The sequence below is a fragment of the Leucopleurus acutus genome (genome assembly GCF_964270905.1).
Source record: "Leucopleurus acutus genome assembly, chromosome: 11".
Taxonomy (NCBI): Eukaryota; Metazoa; Chordata; class Mammalia; order Artiodactyla; family Delphinidae; genus Leucopleurus; species Leucopleurus acutus.
The window spans coordinates 85080406-85108289 of NC_139152.1; the positions used below are offsets into that span (position 1 = coordinate 85080406).

General features: G+C 44.4%; 1 protein-coding gene across 1 annotated transcript in view; it reads right to left on the bottom strand.

Moving 5' to 3' along the window:
- PAH (phenylalanine hydroxylase) overlaps nt 1-27884 on the bottom strand; it is a 70320-nt gene that overhangs the window by 12852 nt on the left and 29584 nt on the right. The window contains exons 4-6 of the mRNA XM_082851194.1: nt 20172-20260; nt 6980-7047; nt 1740-1936 (exon numbers count right to left, since the gene is read on the bottom strand). Coding sequence (XP_082707320.1) covers nt 1740-1936; nt 6980-7047; nt 20172-20260 — 354 coding nt within the window. The remainder of the gene's footprint in view (nt 1-1739; nt 1937-6979; nt 7048-20171; nt 20261-27884) is intronic.

The following is a 27884-nucleotide window of genomic DNA, read 5'->3' on the forward strand; positions in this document are numbered from 1 at the left end:
TCTATATGTGCTTCACACCGGACACCCCATGAGGAACAGTGACTTCTCTGATTGAAGGATTTGAGAGGAGGAAATGAATATTCTCAATTTAACCCTCTCTGCCCTTTCTCTCTTCACGATCCACACAGGAGCTCATTCTGGTCTGCTCTTGGCCAGGCAATGGACTACACACTGCACCAATGAATTGGCGAGTAAGTTTACCTAATCCAGGGGTGAAATATTAGGAAATCCATTTTGCCTGCACCTCTATACCACATTCTCTAAGTAGCTTCTATCAGTAATACAGCTGACATTTTGATCACCCATCTCTCTGGTTCCTATATCTGTCTCTCAATTTGTTCCAAACCTGGAAGGAGAATAGTAATGACAGTGATCATGGTAATAATAGCTAACACTATATAATACCTAGCACATGTCAGACACAGTTCTAAGCACTTTAGATATACGAATTAATCCTCATCCTAACTCTAGGAGGTAGATGCTTTTATTATCTCCACTTTATAGATGGGGAAGCTGAGGCATACAGAGGTTAAGGCTCCTGCCCAAGGTCACAGCTACCGGCAGTCTGGCTTCAGAGTCTGTTTCCTTAATTGCTACTCTATACCTCCCCAGCTGCTAGTATTACTGCTGTATTCTTCTTGTTATTGGCCATAGCAACGTGTGTAATTAGTCAAAGAATGTCTTTAAGACCCCTTTGTCCCTCTGATTACGTGCCTTAGACCCTCAGGCTGAAGTTCATTCTGCTTGGGCCCCGCTCCTCTCTTTATCTGAGAAGTAAAGACTCTAAATGGAAGGGATTCAAAAGGTCCTCTAGCCGCCCCCTCTCCAATCTATCCTAGTTACCACTTCCCTCCCTGCCACGTAGCTTCCCTGGCTTTTTGCCCCAGAGCTGGCCATAGCATCTCTGCATAGTTCAGAGGCACGGAAAACTCTTTCTAGAACCCTGTGATCTGTATCCCCACTTTCCCTCATTTTACCTGGCACGTAATAGGCGTTTAATATGTTTTGTCTGTTTATTTTGATTTTGCTGAGTCAACACCACCTGGCAGAAAGGAGAACACTTATCTCCCCTGGAAATGATGGGCAGGTCAACCCGATCACGAATTTACCCACTGAGTTACTCAGATTCCAACGAAGCCCAAATTCAATGAGCACCTGCCGTAACACTAGGTAACACTATGCTTTCACGTTCAATATCTTATTTCATTCTCACAGTTTCCCTAGGAGAAAGGCTAAAAGGCTGACAGTCTCCATTTGACAGATGACTAAACTGAGGTAGTTTCTCCCAACTAGAGAGGATCAAAGCAAGATACCAGATACCTTCCATAGACTTAGAGCTCAGGTATCTCGGCACAAATCTCATTTTCTTACACAAACGCACACTGCAGCCAGCTCATAAAGTAGCAGGAGCTGCAGGAAGAACCCGGACGAGGCACCTTGGACTTTGAGTGTTAAAAAATCCTTTCAGAGGGCTTCCCTGGTGGCGCAGTGGTTGAGAGTCTGCCTGCCGATGCAGGGGACACGGGTTCGTGCCCCGGTCCGGGAAGATCCCACGTGCTGCAGAGCGGCTGGGCCCGTGAGCCATGGCCGCTGAGCCTGCGCATCCGGAGCCTGTGCAATCCCGGTTTTCCTGGGACAAGCAACCTGCCTGCATCAGCATGAACACACTTACCTCCATTTACTTTTCTTCCCCTCCCCATCCTCCCCACACCGACCTTTTGACCCTGATGTGGACTTACTCTGCAGAAACTGAGAAACCTCTTCGAGCTGGGGGATGTTATCTTCGCGGAAGCCACAGTACTTTTCCAGAAGTGGGAAAATGTGGTTGTGCTCGTAGCAAGCATGGGTTTTGTACAAGGACTTCAGGGTCCTGAACACTATCCCCCATGTTTTCTTTTCTTCCTCCGTGTATTCCACTCGAGGGATGGGCTGCCCACTAGGATACAGACATGAAATATTTGTCTGCTGCAGGGCAGGTGCAAGAGTAGAGGATGAAGGAGCCGTAGCAGAGGGAGACGGGTTCAGAGTCTGTGAGCTGCCGCCCCCGACCACAGCGGATTTCATATTTCATAAGTGATTTGAAAGAGGAAAATTCCATTTCTTGATATAGCAAACATTCATGTGACTTGGTTAAGCAAGGATACAAGCTCTCACCTCATCCACTGCACCAAGGATTTCCTCTCACTTTGGGAAACCACTTGGCTTTTCTGCTCTCCTATCTCATATTCTTTACCCAGTATGGAAATTCACTTACCTTCGGGAGCCTGTAATATAAATGTGTGAAGTAGCAGATATAGATAATAGGAGCCTGTAATATAAATTTATATTTAAATAAAATATTTTTATATTTATAAATATAATATAAATACCTGTAGCAGGTATAGATAATAGGAGGGCAGAGGCTGAGTCAAGTGAGGAATACATCCTCTTTCTAAACAAAGGCATCCAAGTTCAAGCAAACTAAAGCAATTCTACCTGTTGGCTAAAGTGGATTTAATATGTGTACCATGAGTTTCAGACCCCTTGTTTAATGGGCATGTACTTGCTGGATTTGATATTTCTGCCCCTAGGAAGTTATAAAGGTACTTAAATGCATGTTAGATGCAAGATCTGCTTACCTAGCATCTTCCGCTATGACATAACAAAAGTACGGGGAGCTTATTAAAGTATGTATGTTGGACCTGCCCCTCAGATCCGGAACCTGTGGGGAAGGGGAGGGCCCGGGCATCTGGATTCCAATAAGCTCCCAGGTGACACACTATAATTTGAGAGTCATTAGTTCGATAGGTCCTTTCGAAAACCATCTAAGAGTGGGCTGTGTTCTGAACAGCGAAAACAAATGAAAACCAAACAAAGCCTGACTTCAAAGACCCGTGACTGTTCTCTGGGCTACAGGCCTGTTTCCTAACAGGGTACATGGTGTCTGGGACAAGGCGAGACTGTTTACCTTAGAATTATGGATCATCTTCAGGCTCCAAACTAGGTCCCTCCTGCCCTTTCAGAGCTGTCGCTCTTCCAAGGACATTAAAGCAAAGTCATCATTATGTTCCACGGAGAGATGCGCAGGGATTAGGGGAAAAAGACAGACTGTTGCTTCAGAATCGAAAGCAAGACAAGCTCATTATAGGGTTCTATAATGGCGTAGGGACTGAAAAGAACATCAGGAAAGCCCCTGCCTATGGATGCCCCATTGTTTCAGGGCTAAGTGCCGATGCAGGGAAAGAAAAGGCTTCGGAAACTGACAGAGATGGGTTCACTGCTTCGCTCCGCCATTGCCTAGCTGAATGGCCTCAAGCAATTTAGTAAACCTCTTTGAGCCTAGTCTGCGTAGCCGTTAGGTGGGCTAATGCCAACTAACTCTTTGGAGGGTATGGAAGAGAGTTAACTGAAATGCTATGTATACAATAAAGATGTTAAAAAAAATTTAAATTAAAAAGAAATGCTAGTATAAAGTACATAACACTGGTGCTGACAATAATACCATTGGATAGTTGGTAATTATCATGATAATGGATTCTCATTTAGAAAGAAAGGTATCTGCTATTTCTGCAACAAATTTTCAAGAGTTAGTAACGTCCTAGGCACCGAGCTGTCCCTCTGGTTGACATTTACCGTGCCAGGGGTTCAATATCCATTCCCATTCTTCCAGTAAAGCACCCTTCTCCCATCTCAGTCTGCAGGTTCAGGTAAGAGGAGACTCCACCACTCCTACCTTCAGAGGTGGGCATGTGACCGGACCCAGTCAATTAGAGTGTCTCATTTCCCTGGCCACAGTGACTGGCTGAGAGATGGGCCCACGTCCTGATGAGAGCCAATGAGACTCAATGAGAGAACTTTTGTTGATTGTGTTGAAAAGAGACAGAATCTCTGGTTGGGCTGTGGTGTCAGCCTGGCGGTGCTGGGGTCCACCTCCAAGAGACATGAGGCCAGTGCCTCTGAGCAAGGCCACTACAGAGGACACCAGAGTCAGGGGGAGGAAGAGAGAATGAGACGCTGAGTCCCAGACCCACCTGTGCCTCAACTACTTCCCTTAAACTTTTCACTTATAAGAGCCAAGAAAAGCCTCCTTTTTGTTTGAGTTGACTTGCAGCTGAAAGATATAAATCCCTATAGTCCATTTAGCATATTCTTACATAAAATTTTAATTTTCCTTACTGTCTCCAGTAATTCAGCTCTGGCCCTAAATATATACTGATACATCTACTAATAAAACAAAAGCCCTGTTTCTAACCAGACCTGCCCTCTCATCCACTACCCTCATTCTCTTCAGCTGATAAACTCCTACTCAATCTTCAATTCTCAGTCTAAATATCACTTCCTCTAACCAATTCCCCTGGTCTACATTAAAGTTCCTAATTATGTGGCCTCATGACACTTGCGTTTTGACTTTAGTCATACCTATTGCATTTATTGTTCTTTTTGTTATTGTCTGTCTTTCTCAATGATCCCCCAGAAGACACAGAGTCTGTTTGTCTTGCTCTTGGCATGGGTCCTCAAACACAGTAAACACATTGTATCAACTGATCCTGTGATTCTAGGACTCAAGGGGCAGGAGTTTTAGCCCCATGTGGTAGGATGACTGGGAAGGCGCTAGAGACCAGAATGCGGGGCTGTTGGCATGGAGGGTGGTAGAGCCCAAGGAAGAGGGTCAAAGCTGAGTCCTGAAAGGCATGACGATTTCTGGGGTGGGAGGAGGAGGCCAGAGGAGACTGAGAAGAAGCCTCAAAGAGGAAGGAGGGAAACCAGCAGAGAGCAGAGTAGAGCTGATTCTCCTTATTGGCGGCAGTTCTGTTCCATAAAGTCACCATGAACTCTGAGTGAGTACTGAACCATAGCTCCTGCGGGAAATGCAGGACACAACTGATAATCCCTTCCTTGTCTTGTGTGTGCTTCTGGTTAAAGACACCTTGGTTAACGTATTTGTTGATAGATTCACACTGAACTCACAGCCAACAGCACTACAACAACTCAGGCCTGAAGGAAGCGTATCTAACACATTCTCCCCATTAAGCACGTCAGAGCCGTCCTGTACTTAGGAACACTAGCCAGCACTCCAGCACTATGCTGGAGCGCCATTTTAAACAGCAAAAAAGAACAAAAATTCAACAAATGTGGCAGGGGACTCACATTTTCCCTGCTCTGTGCATGTCTGGGAATGAGTGTGAAAGTCCCCCGAGTCTGGGGGTCTCAAATAAATTTAAGCGAGTAATCTTGAAAGAATGAGAATCAGTTGTACCAGATACCGAGATAAAAGACAATTGCAAAGAAGGAAGGGGTAGTAAATAGCATCAAAAGTTCAAAAGAGATGAGCTGAGATGAGGCTGGAAATAGGCTTTGAATTGGAGGACAAGTTCAGTCCCTAATGAGATATATGACCTTGAGTACATCACTTAACCATTTGGGATTCATCTATACAAGGTAGAAAATTGACTGGAAGATCTCTGGTATTCCTCTGAGTACCAGCCATCTATAAATAGTTTTCAAAAACCAGTTTAACTTATCTGATGACCATCCAGAATCATGAGGCATTCAACCAATTCCATACTTCTTCGTCAGGTGTAACATTTTTATGGAAAGGAGGTGGATTTGAGTTTTTCCCTTCAAATCCCAACAGCCAAGAAGGAGTGAATGTATCTCATAAGCAGCTCCTGGATTATGTGGAGAAGTGTGGTCTCCTGACTCAGAGATCCCCAGACACTCAGGGAAGTGGTTGAGAACAACTTTGCAGTTAAACAAGGCTGCGTTCAAAACCAGACTATGCCACCTATTAGTTCTATAACTTTGGCAAGTTACTTAATCTTTTTTAAGCTTTAGTTTTTCCACCTGAAAAATGGGGAGTTATTATTAAAACTAAATGAAATCATGTAAACTAAGCATTTAGCAAAGCCCCAGACATAGCAAGGAGATGGTAAATATGACCTATTATTACTGACTATCTCAAGAAGGACTCTTGTCTGTACTTGATTTGATGGTGTCTACCTGTCCATGCTGGGGCCACGGTGGGGACAGGGGAGAGAGGTCACCATGTTCTGTGATTCCTGCTTGCCACAAGCCAAGGCCCAGCTGGGTCTAGATATGACCAAGGTCTGCACTATTCTGGATCTTTCTACTACCAGGACTCTTTCAGAGAAAGGAATTTTCTCATTTTCTCTGGAAGTCTTTCCCTTTGGAAGGTAGGCTTTTATTCAGTATACAGAGCCCTAGCATCTCCTTTATCTCCCTCATATTCTAGCAAAGCTAAAATACCATCACCTCAGTGTTCTGAACAACCTGTTCCTTTCTTCTTGGGCATGTCTTTTCTCACACTCTTAACTCAGGAAGGGAGCTCAGGTCCCAAAACACTGAGTTTCTCATGGGAGCGTTTCTGTAGTTTCTGAGGACTCAAAATAGCAATGTGGTTCTCTTCCCAAATAACATATTTGACATTTGCATTTTCCTTTTACTGAAATCTGGTAGAGGAGGAGCACAGAACCCCAGAGAGAAAAAAATAAACTCATCCTAAAATTGCCCTTCACATCTGGGTCAGATCAGATAAAAGTAGAACCCTGAGGCTTGGCTCTCCTGAAACCTCCAAGGCTTCACTATTCCAGTAAAGCAGCCAACTCCCTCTTGAATGTAAATGATACTCTTTTGCCAGCTTCCGGTTCAGTGTGGAGAATACCAGAGGCTATTTTATTCAGGACTGAGACCTTTTATAACTACTTCAGACATCCCTGCGTAATTACACAACAAAGCCTGGGAGAGAGCTGGGCCCTGGCACAGAGGGTAATTTTGTTTTATGTTGCAGTCCATTTTTTAAAATGTGTGTTATTCAAGGGAGGGTTTAAACACACACACACACACACACACACACACACACACAGGGGAGGATTCTCTACACCGGTAGTTTCCCTTAGGGCGAGGGAGAGGCAGGCTAGGAGTTGTTCTTCTCACGCCCCCCACCCCCTGCTCCACCTCCCACCCTGAAGAGCAGACTTACTGTCGATAGTTGTAGGCAATGTCAGCAAATTCCTTCCGTCTTGCTCGGTACACAGGATCTTTAAAGCCCTAGGAAGAAAGGAGATACTTGATTTCTCCAGGCTTTCGTGGGAGAGACCTGGCATATCTATGCATGTTTTGAATGGGGGTCCTTGAGCTCTGACAGTGCATCTCTCCATCCCCTGATTATACTCTGAAAATAAAGTCTCAGTTAAACGGAGGGTAAGCTCTCCCACTAAATATCGTGAGTGACGCATTACTAGCAATGCTTTCAACTCAGTGTGAGCCTCTGCCTTGGGATTCCAAAGTGCAAACAGTGTCCAGGTTTTAAAGATATCTCATCTACAGCATTCTAACTTGTAAACTTGCTAGACTCGGCAGAGTTATTAGGATGAATGTCTATGAAGAAGATATACAATAGCTGCTAAATTCCTGACCAATGGTATGTGTCTAGCACTGCCTCCTAACTTCTTGAGAGACAAACAGGTACATGCTTATTACTATTGCAATTTAGAAAAAAAATGCCATTTATTGAGTGTCTATTATGTACTAGTCTACGCGTGCTACGAACTTATTTTATTTATAACTCTCACAACAAATCTGTAAGGTAGACCAGTATGATTTTCCCTTTCTTTCCAGAATACACACTGGCTCAGAGAAGTGCCGTCCGGTGAAGTTGAAGCCAGGATTTGAATCACCCGGTTCTTGCTCTTTTCACTTCACTTCAGTAAATGTCAACCTTTACAACTTGGCAGGGGCTCAACTCACTGAGATTCTGCCTCAGTACATAGAAAGGATGACAATAATTTCTCCTCTGAGGCTGACCTGCAGGCAGCCTTTCCTCAGCAATTTGCAAGCACCACACTTCTGAGTGAAAAGAGGCCAAGTGTGTCTTTCAGTGGTGGGGATGTGGGGGGAGGTCACATCCCTGAGATGGACACGATCCCAATTGGTTAAAAGGACATTTTCCTTATATTTTCTTCTTAGAGTTTTATTGTTTCAGGTCTTACATTTAAGTCTTCAATGCATTTCAAATTCATTTTTTGTGAGTGGTGTAAGATAGGGGTCTAATTTCATTCTTTTGCATGTTAATATCCAGTTTTCCCAACATCATTTACTGAAGAGACTATTCTTTTCTCCATTGAGTATTCTTGGTTCCCTTGTCAAATATTAGTTGACTGTATGTGCATGAGTTCATATCTAGGCTCTTGATCCTGTTCTATTAGTCTGTCTGCTTTTATGCCAGTACCATGCTGTTTTGATTACTATAGCTTTGTAATATAGTTTGAAATCAGGACATGTGATTCCTCCAGCTTTGTTCTTCTTTCTCTAGATTGCTCCTTGACATTGGTCTAGGGAATGAATTTTTGGATATGACACCAAAAGCACAAGCAACAAAAACAAAAGTAAATAAGTGGGACTACATCAAACAAAAAAGTTTCTGCATAACAAAAGAAACAACTAACAAAATGAAAAGGCAACCTATAAAATGGGAGAGAATATTTGCAAACCATACATCAGATAAGGAGTTAATATCCAAAGTATATAAGGAACTCATACAACTCAATAGAAAAAAATCAAATAATCTGACTTAGAAATAGGCAGAGGAGACATACAAATGGCCAACAGGTACATGAAAAGATGCTCAACATCACTAATCATCAGTAAAATGCAAATCAAAATCACAATGAGCTATCATCTCATACTTGTTAGAATACCTATTATCGAAAAGACGAGAGATAAGTGTTGGCAAGAATGTGGAGAAAAGGAAACCTTTGTGCACTATTGGTGGGTATGTAAACTGGTACAGCTACTTTGGGAAACAATATGGAGGTTCCTCAAAAAATTGAAAATAGAACTACCATATGATCCAGCAATATCACTTCTAGGTATATATCCAAAGGAAATAAAGTCACTTCCTTGGAGAGATGTCTGCACCTCCATGTTCATTGCAGCCTCGTTCAAATAGTCAAGACATAATAAACAACCTAAGTGTTCACTGACAGATAAATGGATAAAGAAAACGTGGTATATGTAAATAATGGGATATTATTCATCCATAAAAAAGAAGGGAAACCTTCTGACAACACGGATGGAACTTGAGGACATTTTACTAAGTGAAATAAGTCAGACAGAGAAAGACAAATACTGTATGATCTCACTTATATGTGGAATCCAAAAAAGCCAAATTCATAGACAGAGAGTAGACTGGTGGTTGCCAGAGGATGGAGAGTGGGATAAACAGGGAGATGTTGGTTAAGGGGTCAAACCTCCAGTTACAAGATGAATAAGTTCTGGATCTAATGTACAGCACGACAATTATAGTTAACAACAGTGTTTTATATACTTGAAAATTGCTAAGAGAGTAAATCTTAAATGTTTTCACCACAGGAAAAAAACTGTAATTATGAGAAGTGATAGAGTTGTTAACTGACCTTATTATGGTAATCATTTCACAATATATACATGTATTAAATCAGCATCAAGCTTACACGATGTTGTGTCAATTATATTTCAATAAAGCTAGAAAAAAGGTCATTTTCCCCCCAAAATTGATTGTGATCTGAGTTTTAGTAAGACAAGACACTGGTGTCACCACTGTAGAACTTTGCTTTGTTCCCTCCAAGCATTTACCAATAAACCATGCCGTCCATCACTTTAGCATGAAATTTCTCTGTCCCACCATTCCTCCAAACCAAGACATTAGTGAATCAAAAACAAAGGCTAATGTCGCAGAGAGTAATATGTAAAGACTTTTTTTAAAGCATAAATACTCCCTGACTTTCAGATATTGTTTTTTTGGTTTGTTTGATTGGTTGGTTGGTTATTTTTTTGTTTTTTTAAAATCCAGCTCTACCAATAATTCCAAAAACCCAGGGGTTCATGTATATAATGTAATTTCACCTGACAATCCATGGCATAGAGTCTGGCAAACAGAAAGAACTACAAACACTTGCTGAAAGAGGAAAGGAATAAAAGCATAAGGGGGAGGGAGGAATAAACAAAGGGAGGGAGGGAGGGAAGAAAGGAGTTCCCTATTTTGTTTCCCAGGATATATTTTGAGAAACAGAGAAATCTAAACGTTTCACACTGGAAAAGTAAAGTAAAATTACCATACTGTTTAGTTTTTTTGTTCTAAAACTAAATCCCAGATAAATTAAGTGATTATTCAATTTAGAAAAGATTCCAGGACATGGTCATTACAAAGTATAGCTATAGTGTTTTCTCTTAAGCACTGAATGGTTTTGAATAAACAGAAAAGCTTAGGAATCTGAAAACTTAAAACTGTGCTGGGTCCAGTTCTACTGGGTGAAGGTAAGTTGCTGTGGGATGATATAGTAAGAAGATTGGGCACTATCATTTGATTTCCAAGCAGCTGTAACATACCCTTTTAGGAACCTGTCTACTGGGCTAAATGAAGAACACATCTCCATACTTAGGACTCAGAATATAACGTTAATGTTTGTCAATCATTAATGCTTGACCTTTACAGTCATCCTCACCTACAAGTCTTATTTAACAGTCATGGCCTTCTCTAGCCCCTAAGTACAAAGCATAGACTTTTGCACTTGTGAGGTGCCTTGGAGAATATCTATATTTGTATTTTGATCTAGACATGAAGAAAGTGAAGCCCGTAGAGCCAATTGCCCAGGGTCCCTACACTGCAGAACCTGTACCTCCACTTGGGTTTTCTGGTCCTAGCCAGGTGGTAAGTTGAGGTTTGAGGGCTGAGACGGGTAACCAGGGAGACAAGCAAAGAATTCCCTTACCCAGTGGATTTCCACTTCATTATACTGTCTCCAGAATGGGATGCCCATTGCAATTTCTCTTCCCATTTATCTTTAATCTTCAATGTACTTTGTCTAGGCAGTTTAAAGACTTTTCCATCAGTGAAAAAAAAAAGCTTAATATAAAATTATATATCCAGTAGGTATCAACTGTGTCAGAGGGATTATATAAATAGCATAAAAATGAAATGATGGAATAAATACAACCAAATCCAACAAAAGGTATGAAAATGGGAACTGTTTTATTCTTCTGTACTGTTTAGGCTTTTGAATTTTTCTACTGTGAGTGTGGATTTCTTTTTCCTTTTTACAGTTTGAGTTTATTTTATTGTTTCACTTTATTTATTTGAAGTATAACTGATTTATAATATCATGTTAGTTTCAGGTATACAGCACAGTGGTTGTTATACATACATATACATATATATCTTTTTCAGTCTTTTCCCTTATAGGTTATTACAAAGTATTGATTATAGTTCCCTGTGCTATCCAGTAGGTCCTTGTTGGTTATCTATTCAATATATAGTAGTGTGTAGATGTTAATCCCAACCTCCTAATGTATCCCTACTCCTTTTATAATTAGAAGAAGAGTAAAATAATATTAAAAATCCATCTCAGATTATTATGGGAGGTGACAGCAGATTCATACCTTGAGCTACATCAACACATCCAAATATAACATAATACAAAGATTTTCTATACGGGAAGGTTTCTAACCATGGTCCTTTGCCAGCTCAAGTTTCTAAGAAGTTCATTATCAGCCTGCGAAGGGACCCTGCCAACTAGGCGGCACAGACTTTTGCTCTCGCAGTTAGCAGCGAAAGTCTGGGGTCCATCTCTCAGGGACTGGGTCTTGCATCCTCTGGGCTGCCAGGTGACCACGGGCCTCCGCAGACATGTGGAATGCACTCTGAATTAAGCTACAGTTGGTGATGACTAATCACCCTGTCTCAATTAAGCTAATAGCAGCAATTTTGGTCGCACTGCATGTAACCAAGTATGTTTTGACAGGAAAATATATTGCTGGTGAAGGAGTGGGGAGGGGAAGGGGGAAGAGAGGAGAAATGGATGGGAGAAAGGGGAGAGAATTCTACAGGGTGCGAAGTGGTAACATCACCTGCGGTCCACATGCAATCACTTTCCTTAATCTCAGCATTTTTGTTACTTGTGGTGTCGAAGTCTGTGCTTTTGCTTCAGCGGGGATTTTGGGGAGACAGTAACCATATGGAAAAGTCTTCCGAGTGAGTATTCTTCTAGACTGAGATCTTTATCATTTCTTGATATCATGGCGGAGATTAAACCTCAGAAATGCCATCTTTAGACTACTGAAGTTGAACACGCTGGGTTGGATTACTCACTCATTCAATCCCTAGAAGCATGGCCTGATGGTTAGCTCACCTCTCAGAGCCCTAGTTTCTTCATCAGTAAAATGAAACTAGTAACGGTAGTTACCTCGCAGTGTCGGGTGGATTAGATTAGGTAATGTAAGCAGGGTATCAAGTAAAATTCCGAGTACAAAGGAGACAGTGAAAAAATGATGCATTTGTGCACAATGGTGGGAAATCCACAAGCTGAGAAGTCTGGCTCAGAATATGAAAAGGATGTACTCTGGAATGGCTCACTCAGTCCCGTCACCCATCCCTGGGCTTTTAAAAGAGCACCTGCCGAATTCTTACCTTGCGATTTATTTTGCATCTAGGGCAGTAGTGAGAGTCTTTCTGCATTCTATCAGTCCCACACCAACTGGAGGAAGGATGGTACACAGGAGACAAGAAGTTCAAAGTCGTATTTTTTAAGTACCTGCCATCACCATGCCGTAGACACTCACCAAAGACTTGCAAGTCAATAGACGAGGACGGCGCTGACCACAACCCCTCCTCTTGCCCACTCTGCATGGCTGGCCATGGTCACCACCAATAAGGCCAAGAAGACTGTCCTGGAAAAGATTCTGATACCTGACTTCCCAAGTCAGTAATCTGGGAATTGTTTTACCTCTCTCCTCTTCACATTTGATAATTTTTGTCCATTTTTCCTTTCAAATATCTTGAGTTTATCCTTTTTACCTTAGTCTCACTGCTACACTTTTTATTTTTATTTTTTTTTTTTTTGCGGCACGCGGGCCTCTCACCGTCGCGGCCTCTCCCGTTGCAGAGCACAGGCTCCGGACGCGCAGGCTCAGTGGCCATGGCTCACGGGCCCAGCCGCTCCGCGGCATGTGGGATCTTCCCGGACCGGGGCACGAACCCATGTCCCTTGCATCGGCAGGTGGACTCTCAACCACTGCGCCACCAGGGAAGCCCTCACTGCTACACTTTGATTCAGGCCCCCATCATTTCTCTCCTGGACTACTACAAATACTTTCCAAGTGGCCTTTCTTTGTCTGTTCCTCATAAACCCCTCCCTCACTGCAGGCCAAGGAGACTTACAACATACCAACCTGGTAGGGTCTCTCTCTGCTCTACAAACTTTCAATGGCTTCTTACCACTTTTAGGATAAAGTCCAAAATCCTTAACATTGTGCACAAGGTTGTACGTGATTTGGCCCTGCCTATGTTTCCAACTACAATTGCCTGTATACTACGTCTCCAAATTTATCCAAATCAGTCTTATTTGAATTCTTTGAACACACTATGCTTTTTCCCATGTTAAGGCCTTCACACATGCTGTTCCCTGTGACTGGAACACTCTTTCACACTCTCTCAGACTAACAAGCTACTACTTTGTCTTTCCAACTTGGTTTCAGCTTTTAGGAACCTACCTTGATTGTCCTGAAGTTTATTAGTTTCCCTCTACAATAAGTTCCCTCGGCAAATTGAGTGTTTCTCCTTTCAATCATTATATTTGTTAATAATTACTAAACTCAGGAATCTGTTTATCTAACTTATCACTGGATTTTCAGGGCAAAGCGTACTTAGCATACTCCTGAGTAGGAGCTGTTAAGAAAAATTACGCAAAACTTAGGCAAAAAAAATTACTGTGTGCCTTTTCAAAGTCCTATTAGATCACCGGCTAACAAGCTCACTGTATGCTCTAGGGGCAGGTATATTTGTTTGACGTGCAATTGACTACTTAGTAAGGCCCAAACTCTTCAAAGTTAGATGTTGACTTATAGAAGATTGGTAAGTTGCAAAACATTTATTTTATGATCAAGTTGCAAATGACTTCTTTCCAATAGAAAACACTCATGGTGATGGCTTATTGTTTTATAGGACATTAATCATGTGTATTCACCTTTTCAGTCTCATTCTGGCATCCTACTTTTCAATGACCATATATATGCTTTGGTCTCTTGTATCTTCCTTTGCACCATCCTTGTCATCTTGTTTCCCTTACTAACCAGGTCAATGGATTTTAGACAGATGTTCACTATCTACCTGTATCTCTTTAAAAATTATGCTTTTGACAGAGCAGCTTAGTAGAAGTGCAAGAAGTCTTTGATGAGGGACTTCCCCACTGGTCCAGCGGTTAAGACTCCATGCTCCCAATGCAGGGGGCCTGGGTTCGATACCTGGTCAGGGAACTAGATCCCACATGCATGCCTCAACTAAGAGCCCTTGTGCCACAGCTAAGACTCAGTGCAGCCAAATAAATAAATAATTTTTTTTTAAAGGAAGTCTTTGATGACTCAGCTAGCTGACTAATCCTTAGAACAGACTTTGACAGGGCTCTCGGGTGGAGAAGGATGGATGGGCAAAGGAAGAGGGAAGGAGAGACGTACTGGAAAGACCTGCTCTTGGGGATGAGCGAGGCTCTTTCTGGAGAGTAGGGAAAATCAATATCCACGCCTTGAAAGATTGAAAAGCAGTTTGAGAGATTTAGATCAAGAAGTAGAAAGAGACCCAGAAAAGCAGTTGTATTAGCTAATATTTTCTCCACCAGAAAGCCTCCCCTTGTGCAGATCTTCAGCTGAGACACAGGTGCAGGTGCCAGGGAAACTGGAGGAGGGAGCTCTGGGGTTTGGGTCTGTGTGGCAGAGGTTCCTTGTGCTCCCCAAGATCTGAGCCCCCTTACTTTCAGAGAACATTGCTAAACCACTGTTCCCAGCCTCCTTTGCAAGAGGTAGCAGCCCTGTGACTGAGCTGCAGTCGGTGGAATTCGAGTGAAGCTAAGTGAGTCACCTTGAATCCTGGATCATAAAAACCTCCCAGGCATAATTTTTACTTTCTTCTCCCATGCCTGGGAGAATGGAGACAGCTTCCAGGACCCGGATGAGGGTTCTGCCATTAGATGGAAGGAGACTTGGTCTCTGTCAAGACTGCATGAAGCAGTTTCCCTATTGACCAGCACTGGAAATGAACTTTTATTGGGTTAATCCCTAGAGATTTGGGGGTTGTTTGATAAACAGTTGGCCCTATTGACCTTGTTACTAGAGGGCTCACCTCAGATCTCCCTCTTTCCCAAAGTCCTCCCTAACCATTCCAGTCCCCCAACTGGACTGAACGTTAGAACTGATAGTGAACTTAGAACTGATACTGTAAGCTATCTGACTCATTAAACCTGGTGTTTAATCATGTACTTTGTGTGTTATGATTTAACCAAATATCACCCAAGCTGTGTTCCATGGAACACTTACCATTTAAGATAATATTGCATAGTATTCCAGGAAAAAGGGGTTCCATGGGTAAATAAACTTAAGGGGCATTGGTTGAATGGGTGTCATTTTTACAGGATTTTCCAAAGCCTCTAATGAGATAATGGGACTTGTAAATGCTTAAAATGAGGTTCTAGGATACAGCCTTTCTCCCTTTGATCATGAATTTCTTTTCAAAGACTACAATTTGAGAATCATGCTCATGACCCTTGTAGAAGACCTATGAGGTAGTGAATTTATTTTGATCTGATGCTCTGTGTTCAAAGTATAAAACACAGCGCACACATTTCTGCAGCATCAGTGTGAAAAGCTTGGCCTGGGGAAAGAAGTAGGGGGAAGGCTTTACAGAAACCTAGATATATGAGTTGGGCCTGAAAAGATGAAGAGAGGTTTGCCAGCAGGGAAAGAAGTGAGAGGATAAGGAAAGTGTCCCAGAGAAAGGAAATGACATGAACAGGAGCACAGAGGCTGGGAGATGGTCAGAGAAAGGAGAGTCCGTTTTAGAAATGGGAATCCCACAGACCCAGTTGAATTCCGCCTGCCAAGCTGTATCCCAGTCCCCTCCGGCATCCCTTGGGAAGAGTGGGCACCCCTCCCTGCTCTACCCCGAGACTGAAGGCCCCTGGAGGGCAGACACCATGTCTTATGAATCATTTCCACCCCCTTTCCTCTACGCGGCTTGGGACACAGTTCACATACATGTGAGGCCACACAGCCCTCTTCATTTGAGATTTCTCCTCTGAAAATGAGAAAATACAATCCTCCCAGGATGGTTCTAACATTTAAATTTTGAAAATGTGGATAAAACATTTAGCACAGTGCCTGACATACAGTCCACGTGTAAGAAATGCTAGCTGTGAATGTCATTCGCTTAATAAATGTTTGTGGAAGGAAGAAGGGAAGGAGAGAAGGCGGGAGACTGCTGGCAGAAGAAAGAAGGTCAGCTACCCCATTTCACGGTCCCGCTTCACTAGCGAGCTGAAAGGCAAATGCCCTTTACCCTGCCTTTCAGGAATAATCTTCCTTGGTCTCGTTTCTCCAAGTGGCTGTTTTGGAGGCCCTGAAGTGAGTTGCTGGGTCCAATGTCAGCGCACGCTGCCAGGGCAGGGGGTCAGGGGGAGGTCATCCTGAACACCAGGGGACCACAAGGAACGGAGGGTTCTTTCGGGGAGGACACCCCAGCCACTCCTCACGGCGGGGCCAAGCCCTGTGAGGCCCAGAGGCTGCAGGGAAGCACCCTGGAGGGTTTACTCTTGACATTGGCCCGTGAGTTCCCGGGATCTGATGAGAAGCCACAGGAAGGAACAGAGAGAGCCTGGCCTCCTCGTCAGGGGGACTGTGTACCTGATAAATTATAGTTTTATGATAAAATGCATGACATGGAGAGGCCAGGGACCCAGAGACATGGGCTGGATCTGTAAAGACAATGAATTCCAGGGGAGTTTTAAGCCCAGCCCTGACTGCCTCTGAGGAGACATGAGGATAAAGAGAGGGAACAGGCCATATCTGAGGACTGGCCTCTTTCCCCACTGTTCCCTGTGAGCCAGGCACGTGGCCAACAGATGGGACATGAGACAGGGAAGGAGGCGGCAGCTGGGGAAGAGGAGAAAACACCCCGACAGGGCCCATACCAGGTACGGGGTCAAGGGTGGCCAGCTTTTCTTAGAAACAGTATTTTTGGAGATGCTTTGCTCCCAGGGCAGAGCGGCCCGACACTGACTCGTCAAAGGGGATGTAAAGCTTCTCCTTGTACGACACTGGCCATCCCCAGGGCCCCATGGGACTGGGTTGCATCCTACCCAGGAAGATGGGACCGGCATCCAAATGCTCCGACTTTACCTCTAGTTCTTGCAGGAGAGGAAACTATCAAACTCTTAGAGGAAAACATAGGCAGAACACTCTATGACATAAATCACAGCAAGATCCTTTTTGACCCACCTCCTAGAGAAATGGAAATAAAAACAAAAATAAACAAATGGGACCTAATGACACTTCAAAGCTTTTGCACAGCAAAGGAAACCATAAACAAGACCAAAAGACAGCCCTCAGAATGGGAGAAAATATTTGCAAATGAAGCAACTGACAAAGGGTTTATCTCCAAAATTTACAAGCAGCTCATGCAGCTCAATATCAAAAAAACAAACAACCCAATCCAAAAATGGGCAGAAGACCTAAATAGACATTTCTCCAAAGAAGATAGGCAGACTGCCAACAAACACATGGAAGAATGCTCAACATCATTAATTATTAGAGAAATGCAAATCAAAACTACAATGAGATATCATCTCACACCAGTCAGAATGGTCATCATCAAAAAATCTACAAACAATAAATGCTGGAGAGGGTGTGGAGAAAAGGGAACCCTCTTGCACTGTTGGTGGGAATGTAAATTGATACAGCCACTGTGGAGAACAGTATGGAGGTTCCTTAAAAAACTACAAATAGAAATACCATATGACCCAGCAATCCCACTACTGGGCATATACTCTGAGAAAACCATAATTCAAAAAGAGTCATGTACCAAAATGTTCATTGCAGCTCTATATACAATAGCCCGGAGATGGAAACAACCTAAGTGTCCATCATCGGATGAATGGATAAAGAAGATGTGGCACATATATACAATGGAATATTACTCAGCCATAAAAAGAGACGAAATTGAGCTATTTGTAATGAGGTGGATAGACCTAGAGTCTGTCATACAGAGTGAAGTAAGTCAGAAAGAGAAAGACAAATACCATATGCTAACACATATATGGAATTTAAGAAAAAAAAAATGTCATGAAGAACCTAGGGGTAAGATGGGAATAAAGACACAGACCTAATAGAGAATGGACTTGAGGACACGGGGAGGTGGAAGGGTAAGATGCAACAAAGTGAGAGAGTGGCATGGACGTATATATGCTACCAAATGTAAAACAGATAGCTAGTGGGAAGCAGCCACATAGCACAGGGAGATCAGCTCGGTGCTTTGTGACCACCTAGAGGGGTGGGATAGAGGGAGATGCAAGAGGGAGGAGATATGGGAACATATGTATATGTATAACTGATTCACTTTGTTATAAAGCAGAAACTAAGACACCATTGTAAAGCAATTATACTCCAATAATAAATAAATTAATTAATTAAATAAAGGTGAGGAGCCTGAAATCCAATTTCTATCCTTAGATTAAGTAACTTCACAAGTAAGAATCAAAGAAGCTCTGGGAGTTCACACACACAGGCAGGAAGATTCACTGCCAAATTATCATAACAGTGAAAGACTGAAAACCTCCTACAAGCTCGCTGTTGGGGGCTGGTTAGTAAGTTGTGGCACTGCATTTAACACGTATATGTTCATGTCTGTCTAAATAAAGAAATAAAATATCGATTATTTTTGGACAGTGTAATAGGTGATTTTTGTTTTTTCTGTTCTGAAGCCTAGGAGCAGGGGGGGAATTCACCTTTGCTTCTGTTTATAAAACACTTTCTCAGTGTAGAACAATGCAGAATAGTACCAAGAGAAAAAAGAGAAATAAAAAATAAATAAGATAAAAAAAGAGATTACGGATGATCTTCATTCCCTTCCTCATGCTTTTCTGTATTTTCGAGTCCTCTCTAAGGGGTTTACGATTTGAACTGGAACAACAACTGTTCATATTTTAAAAGGCCAGCCTACCCCCGAAATAGCTTGCCCTTTGTCTCTGTGAAGAGGCCTGAATTTCTGTCACTGGCTAGACGTTTGTCCTCAGGCACCGTGAGCACTGAGGTAAGAGTCAAAGGACCCAAGGTTCAGCATGGGACCTTAGAAAAGTTATTTACTCATGTTGGGCCTTAATGAATCTGTCTGTAAAATGGGAACGTCTGTTTCGCTTACTGAAAAGAGCCCTTGTGAAGAGCAAGTTCACGACCTGCTCAACTGTAAAGACCACATAAATGGAAGAAGAAAACAGAGTCCTGATGAAATGCAGAGGCTCCCAGTAAGTTACAGTAACCATCGCTTTTGTGAAGGAAAACAACTTCCATGTCATTTAAAGATTGAGGGACCATTTGCCTGGGCAGAGAATAAAAGACCATCAACATGATGGTGGCATTTCTCACCCACAGGCTGCTCCTCCCTGGAACCCTCCGCCCTAGAAAAGGGGAATGATTAAGATCCCTGACCCCGGTCCTTCACTTAGAAATATGAAAGGACACGGGACACAGTCCGAGTTCTCTGTCAGATACATCAGATCTTTTAAATTCTGATCACAACCCACCGCCCAGGCTCATAATCTGACACTCTCAAACGCTCACACCTAACACGCCAGCCAGCCATTCCCCAAGTATTCCGGATACTTTCAGAACGCTGAGCCTTTGCATATGCTGTACCCTCAGCTCCTAAAGCCTCCCAGTTCCTTATTGGACTAGCATCTTGTTCTCAGGCTTTGAAATCCAGTTCCAGTGTCACCACTCCCTACAGCTCCACCGTACCTGGTAGAGTTGTTAGTAGTTTAGTGTTTCCCGAACGCTTGATTTAAACCTCTGGAGTTGGACCAAGTCAGAAATAAAGATAATTTACATATGTGTGTGTGCTTGTGTGTGTGTGTGTGTGTACACATCACTTACATACATATATGATACATAAACAATAGTTTCTCGATGTAGATAATGATCTGTATTTGCTTCAACAATAGTAACCATGACAACGATGTTGCTGAAGATGTCTAAGTAGGCACTCAATAAATGTTTGCGGTACAAGCAAACAGAGACACATGGCTCCAAAGGAAGGGCGGGGCGTCTGGTGCGGCAGGGGAGGTACTAACAGAATCTCATCAGAGGGGCCATGGACTCACGGGGTGGTCTGCATCCAGTTCCGCTCCATAGCTGAGAATCTGATTGGCAAATCGGTCGAGCTCTTGAATGGTCCTTGGGAACCAGGGCACTGCAACACAGAAAGGGCAAAGTCCTGAGCAGCAGATTGGCAGGACACGGCCAAAGGCCTCACCGACATCAGAAGCTTGGGACCAGCTCCAATTAAAGTCCACGGTGGTGGCAAGTGGGGTCCAAGATAACCCCCGAAAGTCAAATCTTATTTTCCTTGGAAACTAATTTTATTTACTTATTTGCTGATTCAACTTTACTGAAGTATAATCAACAAAAATTTAAGGTATTTTAAGCATATACCATGGGGATTTGATAGACATATACATGGTGAGAGGATTCTCCCCATTCACATGCATCACCTCATGTATTTATCTTTTGTGGGGGGAGGATTCTACTCTCTTTGCAGATTTCATTGCTGCAATACAGTGTTATCGACTATAGTCATTATGTTTTACCTTAGATCCTCAGACCTTAGTCATCTTATAGCTGAAAGTTTGTACCCTTTGACCAACCTCTCCCTATTTCCCGACCCTTAAGCCCCTGGCAACCAGTTATCTACTCTCTGTTTCTATGAGTTTACCTTTTTTCTTTTTGAAGATTCCACCTAGATGTGATACCATGCGGTATTTAACTTTTTTTTTTCTGTCTGACTTATTTCACTTAGCACCTTGGAAACTAATTTGAAAACACATTCCTAAACATACTCTCTTTCCTGGAAATTTTCTCTGAATTATCTCAAAATTCATCTCCTTTCCACCTATCGTGGCATAGTGGAGTGGTTTTTGAAGGTTTTTGAAGGTTTACTGTAGCAGCAGAATATTTCATGTAATATGTGTTTCCGGAATATGTATATTCCGGCATATTCCGGAATATAAATTAGGTAAAACAGAGCTGTTCTACTGTAAGCACAGATGAGCCCGTGAGCTCTCTTCTCTTGACCCCATCTTCCTATCATGAGTCTCCCTCCCAAAAGGGCCCCCAGGGACCCCAGCAAAACCGTTTGATGCCAGAGCCAATTTGAAAGCCACTGGTGACATAGGATGAATGCAGTCCGGCAGTTTGACGAGGCCTTGCAGCACCTAAAAATCTGTGGGCTTGTTCTGAAGCAGCAGCATAGTGGGAGGGAAGATGGGGTCTGCGTTGTGTGACCCCCAGTGAATGGGTCCTGCAGAGGGACCGCAGGGCGAAGCGCAGGTGGTAGCTCCTAAATGTATGTGGGCTTCAAGAAAGAAGACACACTGGGAGTGGAGTCATCCTAAGAATGAACAGACGAGGACATTTTGAACTGTAAGTTCCAAGCAGTCAGGAACCAGGCAGGAGTGCACTGTAGTTCTAGGTGCATGGAGGGAAAGGAGGGAGGAAAGTTTAGGGGAAAAGATGCTGAACCTACAGCCAGTTAGGTCTGGCTTAGAATCTAGGCCCCAGCTGCCTATTCATCTTCTCTGTGTCTCAGTCCCAACTCCGTGAAACGGAGAATGGCAGCAACAGCAATAGAAAGCATCCCAAACATTTTTTGAGACCTTACCACGTGCCAGCCTCTATGCTTAGCATTTTTGGTGAAATATCTCCTTTAATCTGGGGATTGTTGCGGGGTGTAAATGAGAATGCAGGCAAAGGGTGCAGCCGAGTGGCCCACAAAAATGTAGCTTTCCGTCTCTTGCACGTTATTTCTGATTCTGGCCCTGCTCGGGTGGGGCAGGAAAGAACATCCGTGCCATCTAGTGGCCAGAGTGCGGAACTGTCTTCCATGGTCTATAATAACGGCATCAGACGGGAGTCAGCGGCATTCCACCAAAAGAAGATGCTTATCTGAATAGCAGTAATGACGGTCCATTTAGAGCCTCGTTTCCATAGATCTGAGATGCTAAGCTTTCTAATTCCTATGTTAGTAATAAAAACTAACACTGAGTATCATTCTAAATACTTTACTTAGTATTTGTACTATTGGTGGGTACTGCTGGTCTCCCCATATTATAAATGAGAAAACTGAGATACAGAGAGGTTAAGTGACAAACCCAAATACACACACTGCTAGGAAACAGTGGATTCAGGATTGGAACTCGGGCTTGGATGACTCTGTGGTCTCAGTTCTGGATCGCAAAATCTGTCCTGCCAGGTATGGGGGTGGGGCGCACAGTGGTTGTGAGGGCTGGAGCCTGACGGCCCGATTGTGTTTACAGTTTCCCACCTGAAGGCTTCCATGCCCCTAAAACCAGCCCACTTCTCAAGGTGAGCTCCCTATGATAGTAATAATGGGAACAGACGTAGTAATTCCAGCTACTGTTTATACAGCTCTTGCTGCGTGCTAGGCACCGTCCTAAACACTTTACATACCGTACCTCACCCAATTCTCCTAACAGGCCCATGAGGTAGGAGTTATTATTATCCCCATTTTACAGAAGAGGAAACTGAGGAACAGGGAGGGTAAGTCTCTTCATGGACCTCTGCGGTCCCAAAGGCTAGACTTTGGAGTCTGGGATGACTCCGCACCATGTTCTGCTCGCTTAGCATGGGACCTGACTTCCCACTTTGTCACCTGAATTCTCCTCAAGCTTCTCTTTCTCCTTGAATCCAGTGCCTTCCCTTGCACAATGGACCTCTGTTGTCAGCACTGAAAATGGGGTCTATTCCTTACCCGAGTTTGGAAGGGCTTGAGGAAGGACATCCTATTGCAGTCAGCCAGGACTTGGGATTTCCTCCAAGACCCTTCCTGGTTCTCTAGCATGTTGTCGCCCTGTTACCTCACTTCCAAGGCAGCCCATCCCCACTCGTTCATAGTCTCTCTTTTGCCTAAAAATTATCCATAATTCTGGCAGTAACAGCTGCCCCCAGCCCTTTCCTGCTGCACCCCTTTCTGACTTGGGGGGGCGGGGTGGCCGTTAGCCCTGCCAAAGGCGTTTCCATGATTATGTACTGAGCATCCCCTACTACCAGGCACTGGACGTTGAGAGGTGAATACAGTGGAGTCTTCATGCCTGTGGTGCTTATATTCTAGTGAGGGTGACAAGGAATAAACAATAAATAAATTTAAATATGTAACAATGCCGGGAAGTTCCTGAAGAAGAACAAAGCAGTGCAAGGAGATGGGGATACTATTTTATATAACATCCTGTGGTTCCAGACCCCAGGGTGAGGGTCCTAGAGACATGACACGACCTTGCCATGGCTCAAGGGGACTGTGATAGCCAGAGTCTGTTCCTAGATCTGCCCCAGATCTGGTTCCCTATTTGCCTCAGGGAGACACAGACTGGTCATGGTTAAGGGCCTGGATAACAGAGCCACACAGCCTAGGCTTGGATGCTGTCTCTATATTTACCCTCTGTGGCATCCAGGACAAATTATTCCTCTTTGTGCCTCAGTCTTCCCATAAGTAAAGTGGGGATAATAAAGTATACTTTATAGAAACAACATAAGTTTAAAAGAGTTAATATGTGTGATTTGTTGAGAACAGTGTCTGGTACATAGTAAATACAGACTCATGTTGGAAATATTGTGGGTTCGGTTCCGGACCACCGCAGTAAAGAGAATAGCACCATAAAGTGAGTCACGCAAATTTTGTGGTTTCCCAGTACATATAAGAGTTATGTTTACATTATACTGTAGTCTATTAAGTGTACAACAGTATTATGTATGAAAAAACAATGTACATACCTTAAATAAAAAATACGTTATTGCTAAAAAATGCTAAGCATCATCTGAGCCTTCAGTGAGTCATAGTAGTGATAGCAAAGATCACTGATCTCCGAACACCATAACAAATATAATCATGAAAAAGTTTGAACTATTGTGCGAGTTACCAGATTGGGACGCAGAGGCAGGAAGTGAGCCAATGCTGTTGGGAAAATAGCACCAATAGACTTGCTTGACACAGGGCGGCCACAAACCTTCCATTTGTAAGAAACACAGAATCTGTGAAGCACAGTAAAGCAAAGCACAACAGAAGAGGTACGTCTGTACTAGTATTATTCAGCTGCAAGCTCCAGGGATTTTTTTTTTTTTTCTTTTTACTCTGCCGTTAATATAGTGCAGGGAGCAGAGTAGAAAGTCTTTCCGCAAGGCCAGGAAGTCAACCACTTACTCTGTTGTGTAACTGAGTGCGCATTTTATCGCTCAGAGCCTTAGTTTCTTTAGCCACAAAAGGGATTAAAACTGTCATTCCCTATTATTGCCATCATTGCATGCATTAAATGCTATAGGAAATGGGTCACATCTTAGCAGAGTGACCGGCCCACACAGTAAGTGCTCAATCGGTGTTTACAATTAGGATGGGAAAAAGTTTAATGATGATGATGAAGAAGAAAAAGGAGGAGGGGAAGAGGAGGAAAGAAGGGAGACTGGAGTTACAAGCTCCTTTTCAATCTGGCTCTGATGTTACCAGGATTCCTGATCTTGGGCCTCAGTTTCCCCCTGTATAAAATTCGAGCTGGGGGATTCACTAGCCGCTGCAGTCCCTTTTGGGTTTTATATTCCAACTATGGAGGGCTGAGGCTGGCCAGGGGACACATGAAAATATATTGATACTTCCAGTCAATTAATGTGTCGGCCTCGCTTGTTTCTGGAAGTAGAGCCACTGCATTTCTTCAGCATCCAGAATGCATGGCCCCCACCATTTCCCTTTCTCTCACCCAAGAAACAGGGCTCTACTCCGGAGAGAAGCCTTGTTGTCCCCGCCTTGGTTCACAGCTGGGTGAACCAAGCTGGCCGGCTCCCAACTGAACGCCAGAGGGCAGCAGAGCAGCATATTTTCAGCTTTGGCTGACCTTTTTTTTTTTCTTCTCTCCTCCAAAGGGAAAACACTTTGTAGTTGGGCCACATGGCTTGGTTCAGACCTCTTGGTGGAAAAAAATATCAGAGAACTTGAGAGGGCTGCAAAGACTCAAAGGATTCAAGTCTTGACAAAGAGAAGGCAAAGGTCGAAGCAGCTTAGCAAGTCCCAGGACCTAGTCAGGGAGACTGTCAGGGACCCCCAGGGGAGGGGGCACTGCGAGACCATGGGGTGCTCACCCAAGTCCAGGGGCCTTCAGTGGCTTCTGGGCCCCATGATCATCCAGAAGAGGCCCGGAACAGAGCAGGCTAGAGAAGTGGCAAAGCTTTGTGGCTATAGTCACACAGACTCTGGAGCCAGACTGCCTGGGTCCAAATCTCACCTGGGCTACTTTAAGACGTTGAGACTTTGTGCAAATTACTTAACCCCTTTGTTCCCCAGGTTCCTATCTGTAAAACGGCTATAATAAGAGTATGTACTTCCGAGTGTGTGAGGATTAAATGAGCTACAACTAGGACAGTGCTTGGCACAGATACTCACATTATGAGTATTTGGTATTATTATCACTATCGTGATCGTTATTATCATTAGAGAAAGCCAGGTAATAAGGGGGGATGGGCCTGCTACACACTTTCTCCAGGCAGCAGCCCAGTCCTACCTTTGAATCGGTTCCCCCATCCCCTCCCCAGACCTCATGTGAGGTTAAGGTGTTGTCTCCCGGAGGCCGTTGGGTACAGCCTCTGCAGTAGAAAAGAGGACCCAGGCTGGGCTTGACGATTAAGAGAAGTAGTTCACCAGCTGTCAGCCTGGGGAGCAGGGACGAGCAGGGCTTAAGGAAATGAGACCCAGGAGAGGCAAGTTCTGGGTGTTGGGGGGTCGGGGGGACCAAGGTCCTGCCATGGCTCACTGCCTGGGGAAGAGGCCCAGCTGAGCACGGCTGGGAAGCAAAACAGGGTGCGGACGGCAAGTGCTAAAGGCAGGAGACTGCAGAGAACCGACTGGAAGCCGGTAGGTCTGCGTTCAAGTTTCAGCTTTCCTACCCATCCCTCCCACAGAGAAAGTTCCTTGATTTCTGAGTTTCTGGCTTCTCATCCGCGAAACAGGTGCGGCAGCCACGCGCTCACCTACTCTTCGGTTAGGATGAGAAGCCACTGACACCCAGTAGGTAGACCTGGGTCATCATTACACTTGAACCTCTCAAAAAAAAGTCCCAGGGACACTTGTCTGGTTAAGTAAGGTTCCGCAGGCCACTGGTGGCAGGGGCAGGGCTCATACCTGTGTCTCCATCCTCGACACCTGGGCTCTTCTAATTTCCCCAGCCCCAAAGTTACAGTTACCTATTTTTCCTTTAAAGTTACATTTTTTGTGAGCTTCCCATACATCAGATGCTGCGCTAAGCGCTTTACTTCCATTGTCTGTTTCAATTCTCAGAGTAACCCTAGGGGGGTAGACACGATTATTTCCGCTTTGCTGATGAGCAAACTGAGGCTCAGAGAGATGAAACGACTTGTTCAAGATCACAGCACCGGCTGGGCGGGAATCCGAACTCTGTAGCTTGTGCGCTGAACTTGTGCGCTGAGCTGTGCTAGGCTGGTTTAGAATAAGGTGCAGGTGAGCGGCCCTTGACTTTAGATTTCTGTTCTCCTGCCTGGAGAGGGGAAGGAGATGACAAACTAACACAGGAATTTAGAGGGGCTTGAAGAAAATCCCTAGGACAGCCTCGGGTCCTCACCACCTTCCATCCCGAGCCCCCCTGGCTTCAGGGGAGGTAACTATTTAACACCTAAGTCCTCGGTTCCTCAAAGACACCTTCACATTTCCTTTCTCTTCTTCAGTGACACTCACAGGCCCTTCCCCTCCCACCCAGTCTCACTCACAAAGCCGGGAATCCAGACTGACCCCAGCGACCCAGGCCTCTGTTTTGAAAAGTTAAATCAGATTAGCTCATTAATGACCTTTGCAAATACATCCGCGGTGGGCTGGCCCCTGTGAGCCCCTCCACGGGCTGGCGGGCTGTGGGGCTCCGCAGTTAATGAATGGCTTGGGCAGGCTGGTGCAACAGAGGCCCTCTGTGAGGAAAGAAGCATCCGGGGTGGGGGCGGGGTGCGGATCATTAATAAATATTGATTTGGCTCCACGGGAAGCAGCCCGAGGGAGAGCTGGCCCTGGACACCCACGTCGCGGTCTCATTAAGTCGGGGTCAACTGCTCAGCCTGGGCGCCGAGGGGCGGCTGGCTCAGGGGTGCTCCGGAGCAAAAGCCTTCCGCAGCCCCCAGGCCTGGCTGGAGCCTGCTTCCCGGCCAGCGGGTCTGAACTGGCCCATTAAATTTATAGCAGTTCAAGGTGCAGCCTGGGTCCTATCTAACCCCCTCCCTCCACCAGCCCCAGGGTGTCGCCAACAAGGCACCCAGGCTTGCCCCAGACTTCTGTCTCCAGGCTGTCTCAGGGAGAGCCATAAATCCTCAGCTTCCTAGGCCCAAAATAGAAGGGGGTTTTGCATCCCTTCTTCCCAGGCTCCTGGATGTCCCCTCCGAAGCCTCCGATGGCCTCCAGCTGGCCAGAGAAGCCTTTGCTGTGCTGATCACAACAGATGAAGACGTCTGAGGGGGTTAGTTTTCTCTTTTAAGGAGCTTCTATTTTCTTTTTTGAAGAAGGAACGCCCTTCAGGAAGGTCTTGGCGAGAACGGGTGACCCAAATGCTGGCCGACGGAGCCAAGCTGGTCCCTGCCTCCTGGATGGAGCGGAGGCGTGGTAGGGCAGGGCCCACTTTTATCACTGACAGCCCAGGCAAAGCCTTTGATCTCTCCGTCCACATGTCAAAATGAGAATGAGAACCAGATGAATAAAAGGAACCTAGCAGGAAGTAAAGAGTGAAATGGAGTGGAAATGAATAAATGGATGGAGTGAGTGAAAGATA